The sequence below is a fragment of the Lytechinus variegatus genome, chromosome 10 (assembly GCF_018143015.1).
Source record: "Lytechinus variegatus isolate NC3 chromosome 10, Lvar_3.0, whole genome shotgun sequence".
Taxonomy (NCBI): Eukaryota; Metazoa; Echinodermata; class Echinoidea; order Temnopleuroida; family Toxopneustidae; genus Lytechinus; species Lytechinus variegatus.
The window spans coordinates 26294668-26311146 of record NC_054749.1 but is presented as its reverse complement, the minus strand read 5'-3'; the positions used below and the strand labels follow the sequence as shown (position 1 = coordinate 26311146).

Here is a 16479-nt window from a genome sequence, read left to right as displayed (position 1 = left end):
TGGGTAAAATGTGAACATGCATGTTGGTTGGGTAAAACGATACCAAATATTTTGTCACCTTTACGCAATGTTGGGTAAATTTACCCTTAAAACATGCATTTTGCCCAATATGGGTTAAAAAAATCCAAACAAACATGCATGTCCCCTTCTTACCCAATATTGGGTACAATTTTATTCAGTGTTTTTAGAGTTTTCTTGTAGATGCAAGAAGCAGGCAAGCAAATATGTAACAAATTAAAAGTTTGTTGATTGATTTTACGACCTAATTGTGACTTGCAATCGATCGCAATTTTCTTGCAATGCCCATAGTCGTTCATACAGTTAGAATAGCAATTAAAACTTGTGTGGAATATCAATTGACACTTTTTGTAGAATATCAAGCTCAAGTAAGTGCCTCATCCTATGAGCTTTCGACTTGGGAAGCATGTTTTGACAGGGTAACTACATGGGCATGCTGGGAAGCCGAGCCAGCAAGCCGCATGCCGTACAACCCGAAGTGTACTGGCTTGGTTTACCTGGAATTTTTCCGTCATAGGATTGGCGATATTTCATTTGAATAATGTCATAAAAACTTAGGACGACGCGCATTTGTGTTTGTTCATGCGCAGAAAAGATGGATTTTCGTTATTTCATTACGGCTGCTTTCTTCCAAGTAAGACCTTTTACCACTGTCTATAGATGGAGGTATCCCCCCCCCCTAAAAAAAATGAGGACCAAGGAAAAAATGAAAGGAGAATTTAAAAAAAATAGAAAAGATTTTATATCATCTTAAGATTATTCTGGTAAAGTTTACCACAATATAAAATAAAAGGGTAGAAAAGCTTTAGTCGCTCACGGCTTTTAGAAAAAATTATTGCTCCATTTGCCATGTTGTGTTTCGAATAAAAGAAAAGCCCCTTTCTTAGTCTTCATATTTTGCATAGCTGTTACGGGCTAATAATGATGATGATCATAATATTTTTTTCCTGCCTACTTGATCATTATTATTATCATTATTGTCATTGTTTATTATTAGTATTGCTATTATTATTATTATTCCCACCGTCATCAATTACTTAATTATTATAATTACAATCATGAAATCTATGTCATGATTGTCATGGTGTCATTTTCCTTTTAAAATCTATTTTTTATCAATTTACATTTTCATCATATTTAGACTGCGAATTTTTCTTCTTTTTCTGATTTGCCATTTAATGCCTCATTTCGTCATTGATTGATAAGGTTCATAACGAGATTGATAATACTTATAACAAATGATAGCTATGATGATGATTACGATATTGATTATTATTATTATGATTATTATTATTATCATGGTTTGTTTTTATGTTATAGCTACCATTCTGATACATTGATAAACCATGTGAATGCGCAAGTCCCAATGCGCGCGTTTAATTGGTAGAAAAAGAATCATAGTTTGCTTTTTAGAATTGCATTTGATTGTAACTCTTTCTGCAAGGGGGGGCATGGAAGAAGTTGTAGACTAATCTAAACCTGGACGTTAGTAGTTATTTATTTTGGAAAACACCTACACTCATTCATCCCAAACAGTTTACACACTGTCTTTTCACTTCCTTTCACCGAGAAGTGAAAATGCCGTGTGTGTGTCTGTTTGTGAGGGTGTGTGTGTGTGTGTATACTGTGCGGGAAGAAATGAGAGTAGGTTTACCAAATAAATAACTTCTAACGTCCATATCTAGACTCGTGGTAGACGTGATAGTCCCATTCCTTACCTCTTTGACTTTGCCCCCCCCCCCTCTCTCTCTCTCCCACTCTCAATTTTCACTTTCTTTTTTTTTCTCTTCGCTGGTTTCCATGTTGCACTGAATCATCCCTCCCCTATATTTTCCTCATTTCAAAACTAATCAAAAACAGAAATAAAGCTGTTTTTGTCACATTTATTGCAGTGATATATATATATATTTCGTGCATTTTTTGTACAACAAATATCTAATACATAATTTTCTTATAATACAATAATTACATGTATTATACATTGTAAAATAGTATACATCACATTTCGGTTCATATTCACGTGACTTGTGACATTTGCCATGTCAATAAAAATATATTTTTTTAATTAAATAAAAAAAATTACTGCATTAATGAACCTCGAAAAGAGACTTCCCCTTTTCTATAGTTTATTTATTTCCAGCTAAATTATTTTAGGACTACATGCTCTCAATATTGATTCAAATATCATGGTCACCGTTAGCATACCAAATAAACACACAATTTATTTACTTCAGAATAATTCTATATCAGTATCTATCATTAAAAACTACTTCAAAATATTGACAGCTTTAAGTCTAAGAATATGAAAACCTACTACTCTATAGTATAGGCGGTCGGGATTAAGCGATTCCTGATAATTATCACCATAAGTCAATCTCTGTGAATAGTGTATTTCTATTCCTCATCTATAAATGCATATATTTAATATTCCAAATATACAAATGATGCTATATAAAGAGGTTTTCTAGCATACTACCAACATTTGATTGCACTCAGTAACGAGTTTTCGCTTCGCGACGTACGTTACTTTTGGTGACACGGGGGTATGGCAAGTCATTTTAACATTAAATGGAATGAATTTAATCCTTATTCTATTTCATGATATCTAGATTTAACTTCATGTATTCAAGAATCGATTCCTTCGAGCTACAGGAAAATATAATTCAAATCTTTATAACAAGACATACAATTTTTGACATCATGGATTGTTTTTTTTTTATATATAATAAAGAAATGTAAAAAGGCTCGCCATACACCAGCGTCGCTTGGAGCTCTGTACTTCGCTGAGCGAAAATTGCTAGTACTAATTATAGGCATGTGGAAAATCGTACACCCCTGAATGTCGGTAATTCACAATAATAAATTTGGACCGGATTCGGATCTGCTTATGACGTTACTAACAAGTAAAAAAAAATAGTTGCTTGATCTTTTGCAGGGTTTATTTCAAGGACGTACTGGGCTTTCAGCAACGCGTGTGCATCGCCCCCCCTCCCCTTTTTAACATCTGTCCCCTTTCTTGATATCAAAAGGTGTAATTCTAAGTGTCAAGACTTGTTTCTTTTCAAATAAAAAAATAAATTCTTGAAGAAAAAAAGAAGTAAATTTTTTAAAGTCTTTAGTGGGAATGAGTGTTAAACGATCTTGCCATACACTCCTGTCGCTGAAAACCCCGTAAGTGCTGATCAAAACTCGCTAGTTACACAAAATTTTCAGTGCGATAGCAATTCCTGTACCTCGTAACACACTCATCAATTGAATACGAGTAAGAGTATCGGTCGGATAATGAATCCACTAGAGATCTTCGCATCATACCTAAAGACTTCCGAGGGAAAGATTTATTCATCTATTTCTGGATTTAGTGTGTATGACCCTTTAGTTGCCCGGCTGTTATTGCCCTTCTCTGGTGCGAAAAGAAGAAACTGTTTTGTCAACGCCCTACTAAAGACCTGGGGAGCATTCCATAAAGCAAAATAATAGTCAGTGGTTAACACTTGAGTCTGCTATAGGCTACTGAATTCCTTGGAACTGATTGGCTCAGTAAGTTAATCAGTAAAAAATCACAGAGAACGTGTTCCATGGAATACTCCCCAGAAGCCTTACATAAAACCTCCATTCGCTTTAATGATGGTAAAACAAGAGCAAAGTGGAATAGTGTGAATACCATGTACAGGAAGTTAAAGAGGTTAAATTTTGCGTGGTTGATAACATCACATTCGTGAATTATAATGTACGTGATACAGAAGAGTATGTGACACCATCATAATTACGATAATTTCCATATTGATACGTCACATGCTATAAGTCATTAGCGTTCTACAATAGTCATTCAAAATATGATACACATGTATACTACACCTATATAGAACTATGTTGGATGGACGTCAGAAACTATTTTTGGACGTTACTTTTAACCTTTGGTCAAAGATCAATGAATCTTGGATATTACAATGTTGCTTTTCATTGTAATAAAAAATGGATCTTGTGGTAACCATTTAGACACTCATATAAGAAGTGAATGCAAAACAAATAAAGAGGTGTGATTTTTACTATTTTTCCCCATATATACATCAAAAATATGCATTTACAGCAAGGTAAACAATCACGTAACAGTACAGGCCGAGGAGACGCGTTTTTTTTTTTTTTACCATGCTTTGGGTAAGATCTGAGAAATGTGTATGTACAACAATTGCAATGTGCGTATGTTTTCAATTATCAATATTGATATCATGAAGATAAAAGCGTTTAAAATTCATCCGGTTAAAGATTGACAAATAAAGGCTTTTTCGTATTTCCGATGATAAGAAAAAAAACAATCGATGTCAATCACAAATCGTAGTTTGGCAGTGCCCCTCTCTCACCCAATGCAAATCGTTTTAATGGTAAGAGTTAGTACCATAACAATACATGAAAATAATTCCACATCATGATTCAATTTTGTTTGTAACTAATGATTACATTCCATATCAGCAGCATGAATACGTTAATAAGAAAATAAGAAGCATTAATCAAAACTGACCATTAATAAAGAAACACATTTAATATGTAATAAACCTCCATGAGGAGTAATTTCATCACGCCAGTTGAAAATATTGTAAAATATCATTTTTTGAAGATTCGTTCAGATTTGCACCATTTCAAAAGATTTTTGATTATCATAATTTTTTGATAAACTTGTTGCAACTGTCATCAGAGCTGGAAGTCCCAAAACAATGATATCGTTTTCAAATAGTGATTATAAATTTTCAATTGAAAATACTTGTCATTTTATCGCCTAATGAGAATTTCGGGCTTTCACATCATTTAGGTATGCCTCATCATAAATCCCATTTCAGATAAGCGACGGATTTTTATTTTGTCAAAATAAATCTTAGCCAGTAACTTCATTTCATATTTTTTTTTCAACCTTGCAAAAATTCCACACTTTCACGATAATTGCACAGTCTTTTATATTCATTAAAATCCAGTTTCCTTTTCTCTCTTGCTATATCTTTCTCTTTCTGTCTTTGTCTCTCCCTCTCGCTCCCTCTGCCTGTCTTTCCTTTCTCTCTTTCTCTCTCTCTCTCTCAGATATGTCTTTATTTGCATACTTCTCACTTTTCTTTTCTTCTGGGAAGATATGCATAAATAGATGATCTATACTAGTTTGTATTTAAAAAAGGTGGCGATGTACTCTTCAATATTACTAGGAACGACTTGACATCATTTTTGTAATAAAAAATAAATAAATGGGCCATATATTAGCTATTACTTACAAGATCAATTTTTTTTTAATCGGACAATACATGACCACAAATAAAGGTTCAAACGGGATGGGCCACCCCAAAACCAACATTAAGTTGTCCAGAACGAATTTCGATATGTTTAATGAGCTTGGAAATGCACAATCCAAGTCATATAACTTCAATGTATTACCAGTAAGGCATTCAAGTACCTCATTGAGGAAGAAGAAATTCAGTGAGAGCTCAACAACAACAACAACAAAATAAGGAGAAAGGGTTTGCAGTTTGGGTTTACTCGAGCAGGAGATGTGCATTCTCGGTGAAACTTCCAATGAGTCAGAAAAAGGTGTTTTCAAATAAAACTTACAATTTTCACAGTATGAAGAAGATGAAGAATTACGTTTTCAGATGAGCTATTTTTCTTATTTTCATGTTTTGAAGACCAATTTACAGGAAACCTTCCATGATGACTTATTGTTGGTTTGTAGGTGGCAGGTAACAATGAAATATAAGATAAAGGATAATCTGAAGAAAAAAATCTTAATATTGTTATAGAAAAAAAATGGGGGAAATGAATTTGCCCTACCTAAACTCACTATTTCATTAATAATGTAATATTACCCTTCAAGACCATATGAAAAAAGACATATACGATAAAACATATTGGCAATGCATTTTTCAATGAACATGTTTTGATTAATATAATCAGAACAACCCAATGTTTCCTGTTTTTTTTCAAATATTCATAAAGACTTAATCGAAATGAGGACTTCGGCCGTAATTGCAATCGTCCATTTGATAATGGAAAGCAATTTCGAAGAGGGAACGGCGGTCTATTTAAAGATTTATTACCTGCGAGCAAAATACAGCGAACCTATCTCTAAACAACAGCCGTAACTTAGCTCGGTCGCTCACCATGCTTATATGCGTTAATGATTCAGATAGTACAGATGATTTTTTTTAAGTCAAACCTACAGACGGGGTCCATTATAGAAAACATGTGCTCAGCATAAAATGACAAACTCCGTGAGAGATTAGCAGAGCCATGATGAGATGCATCATTAATGTTGTTCTTACAACATTTTCCCCCCTTTTCATCAAAAGAGACCCTTCGCGTTGTCAGAAAATCTTGATTCATATACATCCATAAAATATTCAAAAGTGCCCTCAATTGAGTAATGAGTATGATTATCACATCGTAAATATTGATGTAATTATTTCAAACTGTTGGGTTGTATAAACTGTACATTCACTTCAACTAATATGTATGGTTGACATAATTATGTGTAGTGATTTTTTTAGTTGAGTTCCGTTGAAATGAAAAGGAATAAATCTTGAAACTTGGGGACAAAGGGAATCAACGTATATGATGATGATTTCAAATCATTTTGTCAACATTTGAATACAAATTCACTGGATATAAAAAAGGTGATTCTTTTATAGTCGAAAATATGAATGGGTTGGATAATCTGTGGATAAATTTGAATATCTCGTAATACGATATCAATTTTAAAAATCATATTTATACCTTTTCAAAATCAAAATGAGGGCAGAAATGTTGCGACAAAGGAAATCTGACCGTTTGATAAGGCTCTTTGAAAACTTAGATTACAACCGGTGCAAAAAAATGTGAAAACGTGATCAACTCCTGAATTGCATTTATAACACAACCTGCCCGGTGGTTCGGTTAGATTTAATCAGTAAATTAATCTAAAACGGGTTGCTGATGAGATTTAGGTGACCAAACACTTACTTAGAGACTGTCGAAAAGGCTAGGGGCAACATATTTTAATCACACACCCAGCTCACATATCTCCCTACAGCCCAATAATTTCCTTGTTTTACTCAAGCAATATAAACATTCTATCCACATTGAAATCCAGAATATTAATGGAGGGGGCTCGCTTCGATGCTTATTCGAGTTAGAACCTGTGGTATGACAAATTGCTTATTTCATTTCCACAATCACCTTGTTGGATTTTTCTGCCTCCCGCCCTTTGGAAAATTTCACATTTTACATTTCCATGATCTGGGCTTTTCACATAATAAATCGGCAGTGAATTCCACTGACTAGGTTGTTCGTAGCCAAGTAGAACGAAGGATTTCTTTTTTGTTTATACATCTGACCATGTTTAAGTACGACTTAGGTACTATATTGATTTTCTAGTATATTTTAACTACGATCATGGTTAAGCCAGTTCATTATAGGCCTATATAAAATTGGAGAGAAATAGGGGGCAACCTACCAAAAGATTATTTTATGGAACTGTCTTAAAATGCATAATAGTTCAATTTAAATACCCTCATAAACAAAAAAAAGGCTGTTCACAGTATTGGAGATATGAATCCCCTTCCTCTAAGAAATATCACTTGTTACTTTTTGTTTGAAATATCAAAAAGACGGAAACACATTGGCACATTGTGAAGTCCACGGTAAAGACGAATTTAAATGAAGGATACAGATATATACATGTATACCGTTTTTACTAAGTAATACAGTTGCTTAAATACTTGATTGACTAAAAAGACAAACACATGAATGCGTAATTGGAAATGGACTTTACAAAAATTGTTTGCAAAAGTCATTGTAACATAATAAAATTATTTAATCTATTCCACATATATTTTTAGTCATCAGTTGACATGCGAGGACATATATAAATACATAAGAAGTTTAACCATGGCTTAGTGTGGCTTTTGATCAGACGCGGTTGCAGATATAATCCAAGTAACATGTAAGAGAAATTAAAACCATCAAATTATAATTGTTGATTCCTCCCCATATGCATTTTTTAAACGAAAATTCCAAATTTATGTAGCCAAGTAGAACGAAGGATTTCTTTTTTGTTTATACATCTGACCATGTTTAAGTACGACTTAGGTACTATATTGATTTTCTAGTATATTTTAACTACGATCATGGTTAAGCCAGTTCATTATAGGCCTATATAAAATTGGAGAGAAATAGGGGGCAACCTACCAAAAGATTATTTTATGGAACTGTCTTAAAATGCATAATAGTTCAATTTAAATACCCTCATAAACAAAAAAAAGGCTGTTCACAGTATTGGAGATATGAATCCCCTTCCTCTAAGAAATATCACTTGTTACTTTTTGTTTGAAATATCAAAAAGACGGAAACACATTGGCACATTGTGAAGTCCACGGTAAAGACGAATTTAAATGAAGGATACAGATATATACATGTATACCGTTTTTACTAAGTAATACAGTTGCTTAAATACTTGATTGACTAAAAAGACAAACACATGAATGCGTAATTGGAAATGGACTTTACAAAAATTGTTTGCAAAAGTCATTGTAACATAATAAAATTATTTAATCTATTCCACATATATTTTTAGTCATCAGTTGACATGCGAGGACATATATAAATACATAAGAAGTTTAACCATGGCTTAGTGTGGCTTTTGATCAGACGCGGTTGCAGATATAATCCAAGTAACATGTAAGAGAAATTAAAACCATCAAATTATAATTGTTGATTCCTCCCCATATGCATTTTTAAACGAAAATTCCAAATTTATGTGGTTATGTTGTATAACCACGAGCCTAAGCAGTCAAATATCTGCATTTAGTCCGATTCTCATCACATGTGCATCGTCGTCCATGCTTATCCTGTCTGATTTTTTTTCCCCGATTCATCGGGTGCTTGTTGAAAATCACAAATTACACCAGTTGAAAATCACAAATTACACCACTGTCAGCTCATCAAACCCCGAAGTAACGGATATCAAACATCTTTGCTTTCCACATACTTCGATCTTCAGAAATTGTAAGATAATCTTAGATATGGATCGACTCAGTGGCTTCTACTCATGATTCATGTATGGTCATTTAACGCCATCTGAGTACATGCTTCGGCGTCTGTCACCTAATCAAATTTTGGGCCAGTCACAACTTATCTGGCGAAAGGCGTCCTTGTAACGCGAGATGCAAGCCCTGAACACACCTACTCCAGTCAGGTTTTGGTCGGCTAATAACGCATGCACACTTAAGGGGTGGGGATTCATTGTCGAATACATTTCCAGAGAATATACTGGCACGACTGGTTGTGATTCAGGCATATGAAGGGGCTCCCATGGCTCCATTCTTTTGGTGCATCGTGATTTCAGACGCGGCCGAAGTGACTGCTGTTAGGGGATATACATTTAACCTCGCTCCTGACATTGTGTCGTCATCGTTTCGTTTACCCAGTCTCCTTGCCGAGCTCCTCTCCGTTTTCTCTCCCAGGCAAGGATTACGTAATCTCCATGGGCGTGCATCCGTTGATGTTAATTCATACCCTCTCCTGTCGCCACAGCGCCACACCTTCTTGAAGCTTTTCTTGAAACTGTCGCTCAGAAAGCCGTACAAGAATGGGTTTGCACAACTATTCATATAGCTCAGCAATATTGTGATTTCATTTACTAAATAATTAGTTCTCATGACCTCAAAGTCAAATGCTACAATAAACCGGAATAAAAAGAAAGGGGACCAAAACACAACAAAGACAATAATAACACAAAGTACTAAACGGTTAACTTTTCTCGACTTTTCCCATTTCCCAGTCTTTGTGCCCATTTTGTGTAGCCTGACGATGATCATAGAATAACATGCTGCTATCACCACCAAAGGGATTAAAAACCCCGTAATAAATGTATAGAAGCAGAAACCTTTGGCAACTGCCAGGGCCGCGTGTGCACCTACGACTTTATCGAATTGTAGGTTACACGAGAGCTGTTCTGGATCGTAACGAGTGAATACGATGATCGGTGATGCTGCGGCAAGAGCAAGTAGCCAAACCCCGACGTTGATTATCGTAGCGACGCGCATGTTCCGGTAACAGGAAGCTTTGACCGCGTAACAAACAGCCACATAGCGATCTATCGCCATAAGCGTCAAACAAAATATGCTTGTAAAAAGATTTAATGCATCGATGCTATACACGAGATGGCAAAGAACTTTGCCAAATATCCAGATGGGATGAACCGTTGCCGTTGCTAAGAATATAAGTGCGATTAAAAACAGGTTATCAGCCAGCGCTAAGTTAAGGATGTAGACATTGGTCACAGTTTTCATCTTAGCAAATCTCAGGATAACATAAATGACTGTACCATTGCCGATAAGTCCAACGATTGCAACTATATAGTAAAGTGACCCTGTAAAAAGAAATAACCAGTTTCCGTCATCAGTCGAGTTCATAGAATTAGTATAACTGCTCTCCGACACCATAGTGTATAAAGAATCCACGTCGGTAGACATTTTGGAGAAAGTATGTGCTATCACAACATTCAATCGTTGGTGAGATGATAAATATTACATTTCGCCGCTTCCATAAAAATACAATCTTTCGAAATAAGGAAAGAACATGTTCCTATTTCCAAAGGTCTATACTACCGACGCCACCCAGCTCCCACAAGGGTATATTGTTGATGTTGAGATGGACAAATCGACCTATCATCGCTTCCATAGAATGATTGTTTATGAAGAAAAACAGATAGGCAAAAGCATCGAATTTGGTAGGGCTCATAAAGCCAAAACTAGTCAAGGAATCCAGCCAGAAAGTTCTTCAGATCAGCAAAGAATACGATGTTATCATCTCGGTGACGAATCGAAATGTACAGATGCTGGAATCAGGATCAACATTCTATAGTGAGATGATGTACATCAGCGAAGTTACTTTGTGAGATGCAGTCGCAATAACGGTTCAACTTGCAATGCTTGCTGACGAGGCAACTACTGACGATGATACTACCCGTCTCCCAGCGATAGAACAACGCGCCGAACTGCAGAGGGGAGGAGCCTAAAATGCAGTCGCATTGCAATTGGCTAGATAGGTTTTATAATTAAACCCTGTGAGTTATCGTTATGGAGTGAAGGCGCTGATTTTTTTTTCTGCCTCTCATTTTCTTCTTTCATTTCTAACGTATTCTTCCTGCTCATTCTAATTCTCCTTTTGTGTTTGTATACTACGTTTTATCGTATCTTTTCTTTTTTTCATATTATATTTTTACTACTTCTACTTCTACAACTTCTGCTATTTACTATGACCAAGTTATCAAGCACTTATAAGAATATTTATACAAACCCTAAATTAAGTTGAGGAACGAAGAAGGCACCGACGCAGCTATTTCTTCCTCTCTCTCTCTCTCTCTCTCTTTATTAAACCCTCTGGTTTTTTCTACTTCGAATTCTTCTCAGAGTTAATCAAGAAACGCACCCGTCCATCTTTTAAAAAGCAAATAAATACACACATAATTATCAAGAAAGCAAATAGCACTTTTTTTAATTAAACGTATGATCATAAGAGAGCACTGTTGATTAAATACCTTGCCCAAGGCATCGGCACAAGTCACAAGTGCCTTGGTCTGGTATTGAACCTCGGACACGCATAGGCTTCCAAAACCTGCTTATGCGCGCACACACAGATACACCCGTAACCACACATCCTCCTTATAACCCACACACACATACACTACTTGGTCAACTTTGTGTACGTGTGTATTTTTATTTCTTTGTCCAGCCGTGGCAATACATTATGTTGGGAAAACACGAATCCGTCAAATTTGGGAGTGCGTGTGGGTGTGTGCGCCGTGGTTGTACATGTGGTAAGTGTGCGTGTGTTGTGGAGCGTTGTGGCCCAGTGGATTAGTCTCCGGACTCTGAAACAGAGGGTCGTGGGTTCAAATACCAACCGTGGCGTAATTTCCTTCAGCAAGAAATTGATCCACAATGTGCTGCACTCAACCCAGGTGAGGTAAATGGGTACCTGGCAGGAATTTATCCCTTGAAACGCAGCGCGCGTAACAGCTGCACTGCTAAGGCCAGGATAATCATGCTGCATATACTGTAGAGCGTTATAGAGATTTCTGACAGAGTAGGTAAAAGCGCTATATAAGCAAGTATAATTATCATTATTATTATTAGGGGGTGGGGGCACGTGTTTGGGTGTTATGGGAGTATCGTGACGATCAAAATAATGTTTTATCCTACATTCAAATAAATGGAAATGATGCACGCATTCTTGGGGGAAATTGTGTGCACTTCTTTTTTTAATGAGTCGTGCATCTGAGGCTGAAACCACTGAACTCTGAATTAATTTGCAACTTGATTACAGGCCCACGTCGTGATCGACACTCGGTTACGTCACAATTCTCTCAATAAAAAAATCACTGAGCAAGATCTTGGGAAATTTACATTAACCTGTCAGTTGCTGTGCTGAACATGCTGAAGGCATCACATATTAAACGAATTTATATGCCCTCAACATTGCTGGAGAATGAGTGTAAGGTGGGTAAATACTTTCATTGTGCTAGAAGTAATGATCGTTTACTCAACCTGTTTTACAATTATTTTAATCATATTTTGTTAACTGCGTAAATGTTTTTCATGGCAAACTTATTTGTTTTTGTCTTTTTTATATATTAAGTTTTACAATTCATCGTGTTAATTTGGTCTAGACTTAATTGATGTAGTTTGTAGATTTTTATAGGTGTTTTTTCATAGATATACATTGTTTTCAATTACTGATGTAAGGACCCCATTGAAAATAAGCCATCTCAGCTTTCATGGGCAATACTGTCAAGGTATACACTACTGTTCATATTTTCTTATACTTGTTCATAGTTACCTGACAAATAAAATCAATCAATCAAGCCTAATCACAAATCCGAATGGCTTGAGAGAAAAAAAAATAGGATTACAAGTGTGATACTATTTCAAAAAGAAATCGCTTTAAATAGTAAGAACGTCCCACTGATTGATCAGGCGAAAGCAGGGGTCGCGGAACTACCCTTTGTACTTAAAAAACCGTTCCAATTCGTCTGGAAGGAGAGACATCATCCATATATGAAACATTATTTAGTCTGTCCGCTTTTGAATACCTGCTGCCAACTTGAAGCAGATGAGTTCTTAATGGCGGTGGAATGATTTTGGACCCCTTGCGGAGTTCCGTTTGAACGGAACTAAATTGCCATTATTACACTGTAAAAAAATGTGGCGTTAAAACTGACACCAATTGGTGTTAATAGAGGAACACACCATGAGGCGTTGAAATAAAACCCTATAGATTGAACATAACACCAAAGGGTGTAAATGTAACAACCATAGGTGTTGTAATAACACCTATAGGTGTAAAACTAACACCACTAATTTAACACCGGTGTAAAATAACTGGTGTGGTCCTCTCTGTACACCGGTTAGCACCACAGTTTTGCTGTGTATGCTGTTCCACAAAACTCGACTCATAGCCAAATGCCACTCAGAAATCTCTCACTACTCTCTCCTAGCAATTTTATCAGACAAAGATTCTCTAGCTATTCTTTACATCTTTACGCGCAATGTGATCCTAGTATCTCGACCAGTATATCTCCTCTACTAACACCACTAAAGGACATCGTCAGAAGTATAAAGCCTTTGGTATCAGATACATGTCCTTGTTTGATATAACTAGCATACACGGATTATGGGCAGATTAACAGTTTTTATTCTACTTGAAATTACTCATAGTCTGGTGCTCACATGCATGTCTACCTGCTTATATTCCACTGGCATCTATAGATAAGGGCTTGTTTCACGACCAAAAAAGCAAGGAGGAAAAACAAAGAAAAGAAATGGAATATGACGTGTCTTAAACATATCACGACAACATTTATTTTTAAGGAATAAATGTTGTTATAAAAAAGACAAAATTTTGGCTCACTCGATTCGCTCGTTCTCAGATTTGTACAAATTTTTCTCCATTTCCAATGTCTTTCCCCTCAATTGGTTAATTGGGTTCATTATATATATTACAGTAATACTTCATTTTTTTTTCTGCATCGGCAATTTATCGCATGGACGGCCCCTTAAATGCTATTTTATTTGAGGACTTCCAATAATAGTGTGTTGGCTGAGTTGGTAGAGCGTCCGTCTCACAACCGGGAGGTTGGGGGTTCAAACCCCGGCCGGGTCAGACCAAAAGACATGTTTGGCGTTCAACGATTAAAGGGATAGAGCCTCGTCGATCTGGCGCTGCACAGTGGGCAAAGCAAATTTCATTTCATGTCTATTTCGAACAATAAATTAGATTATGGATTTGATGGAACGTATGCCGAACATAATAATAAGGAAGCCTGGGATTCTAATAATGGGATATCCGCTTTGTCCGTAGTCTGAACATAGAGATTGGAAGGGGGTAATGATTATACACTGCAAAAACTGCGGTGTTATTTTAACACCAGTCCGGAATCTATATATGACCACACCAGAGAAGTGTTGAAATTAAATCGATGCTGTTTAACACTAATTGGTGTTGTATTAACGCCTATCATTCTGGAATTAGTCCAAAATCAAACCGGTGTTGTTTTAACACTTCTCTGGTGTGATCATATATAGATTCTGGACTGGTGCTAAATTAACACCGCAGTTTTTGCAGTGTATACTAAAGCTATTTTGTACATTTTCAACGAGTGAAAATGGAAACAAATTTGTATTGGGTGTAAAACGTTCTTCAGCCATACTTAGGACTCTGTGTTCGGGGTCTTAATATAGAATTGATAAAACAAATTTTCACTCAATACTGTGATTGCACCTTGCTTGAGTGGATGTAAAGGGTCTATGCATAAAAAGTGAATTTAAAAATCATGCCAAAGAGAATATCTATACATCTACTACATAATTCAAATATCATTATCTTGTTATGAGTATGTACAGCTGTTTGGAGTTGAATGCTTTAATGTAAATAAGAGATATCCCAGCTTAACAATAAGATCGGAATAATACTAATACAAAAGCAAAGTTGAATCAACACATTATAAGGTATTATATAAAAATCGTGTGAAGGTGGTGAGGTGTTAATGAAAGAACGTTTAATATGTCTTTAATATGTTAAAGCCTGGGCAGAATATTCTGAATAAGTTGGCCAAAAGGGGAAAAAACTCAACTCAACTCAAAGTCATGGATATTTCGGAACTTGACTCCGATGGATAACAAAATCTGTACTCCGCTCAAATCAGAATGCGGCGTCACGTACTTTGTAGGATGTATTACGCCAATGGATGAGGTCAAAGAGGTTTACACGTAAAACTGTTATAATCGTTCGAAAGAGTCGTTTTATTTTCTTTTTTTAATATTCTCATGAGGGCTACCGATGTGTTCTACATGTTGGACTAGGTTTACCTGTGCCGTGATATAATGTGACATATGTTTGTGGGTATGTTCAAATATATTATTAATTTATTATTATTGTATATGTGTAAAGCTTTACATGTACAACAGCTTTTTGGCAATCTTTTTTATTTAAATGTTGTAAAAGAAATGGATGAAGAGAACAATGGTAGGCGTAGCTTAAATCAAGGTTCCCCAGAGCTATCTACCCTTAGGATCGGCATCACCAATTTTCCAAAGGGTAGATAGCTCTGGGGAACATTGATTTAAGCTACCCCTACCATTGTTCTCTTCATCCATTTCTTTACAATATATATATATATGTGTGTGTGTGTGTGTGTGTGTGCGTGTGTAATTTATGTATATGTATATTTTGTATATATATATATATATATATATTATATTTAATATATATAAAATATCAGATATTCAGATATCATTAGCGTGTATACGGCTTGTGTCATGCTGAAAATCTACGAGCAGAAAGTGTGAGAGTGTGGGTTTGGGGTTCCGGTAAGTCGGTTTCGATTCCCACTTGGTGTGCTAGTGCCTTTGGTAAGGCATTAATCCTCAGTACCAGGTCCCTCAAAGAGGACCTTAAGCCGTCGCGACGGCCCTCTGGTTGCTTGCTTACAAGCATTCATGCTTTCTATTAAGGTAAAAAAAATCACCAAATCATCACCATTGTAAGCATATATGCATCGATATCACTAATCCAATGGCGCGATTGATAGGCCTGTGTAATATGCGGACTCATGGAGATTTTGTTATTGTTTGCACCATCAATGAACTTTTACCACTATGACATATAACGGAAATAGTATAGCACTGCATTGAAGGAACTGTTTTATATATAATTGACATCACGAATAAACATTGTTCACTTAAGATATATCGAAAAAGCACAAAAGGACACAGTGAACTGAATAGCAAAGGAATAAACCCCGTAAAAGATAGGGAATATAATTTCTGCAGCTTTGTGATTGTATATGCTTGCATGAAAAATGTGGGGGGTTTTTGCGAAAAGGTGGACTAGAACGCCGCCAGTGAGGTGAGGGAAATGTGAATAAATCAGCACATTAGTATTGAAAAA

The 16479-nt window shown here is 35.9% G+C and overlaps 1 protein-coding gene across 1 annotated transcript; it reads right to left on the bottom strand.

Moving 5' to 3' along the window:
- Positions 1 to 8905: 8905 nt before the first annotated feature.
- Positions 8906 to 10975, bottom strand: LOC121422967 (somatostatin receptor type 1-like). The gene has a single exon (XM_041618217.1). The coding sequence runs from the start codon at positions 10500 to 10502 to the stop codon at positions 9318 to 9320; it is 1185 nt and encodes a 394-aa protein (XP_041474151.1). The 5' UTR covers positions 10503 to 10975; the 3' UTR covers positions 8906 to 9317.
- Positions 10976 to 16479: the final 5504 nt, after the last annotated feature.

What these genes read in the sequence shown, in the direction of transcription:
- LOC121422967 (XM_041618217.1), bottom strand. Translation starts at nt 10,502, where the DNA reads ATGTCTACCGACGTGGATTCTTTATACACTATGGTGTCGGAGAGCAGT.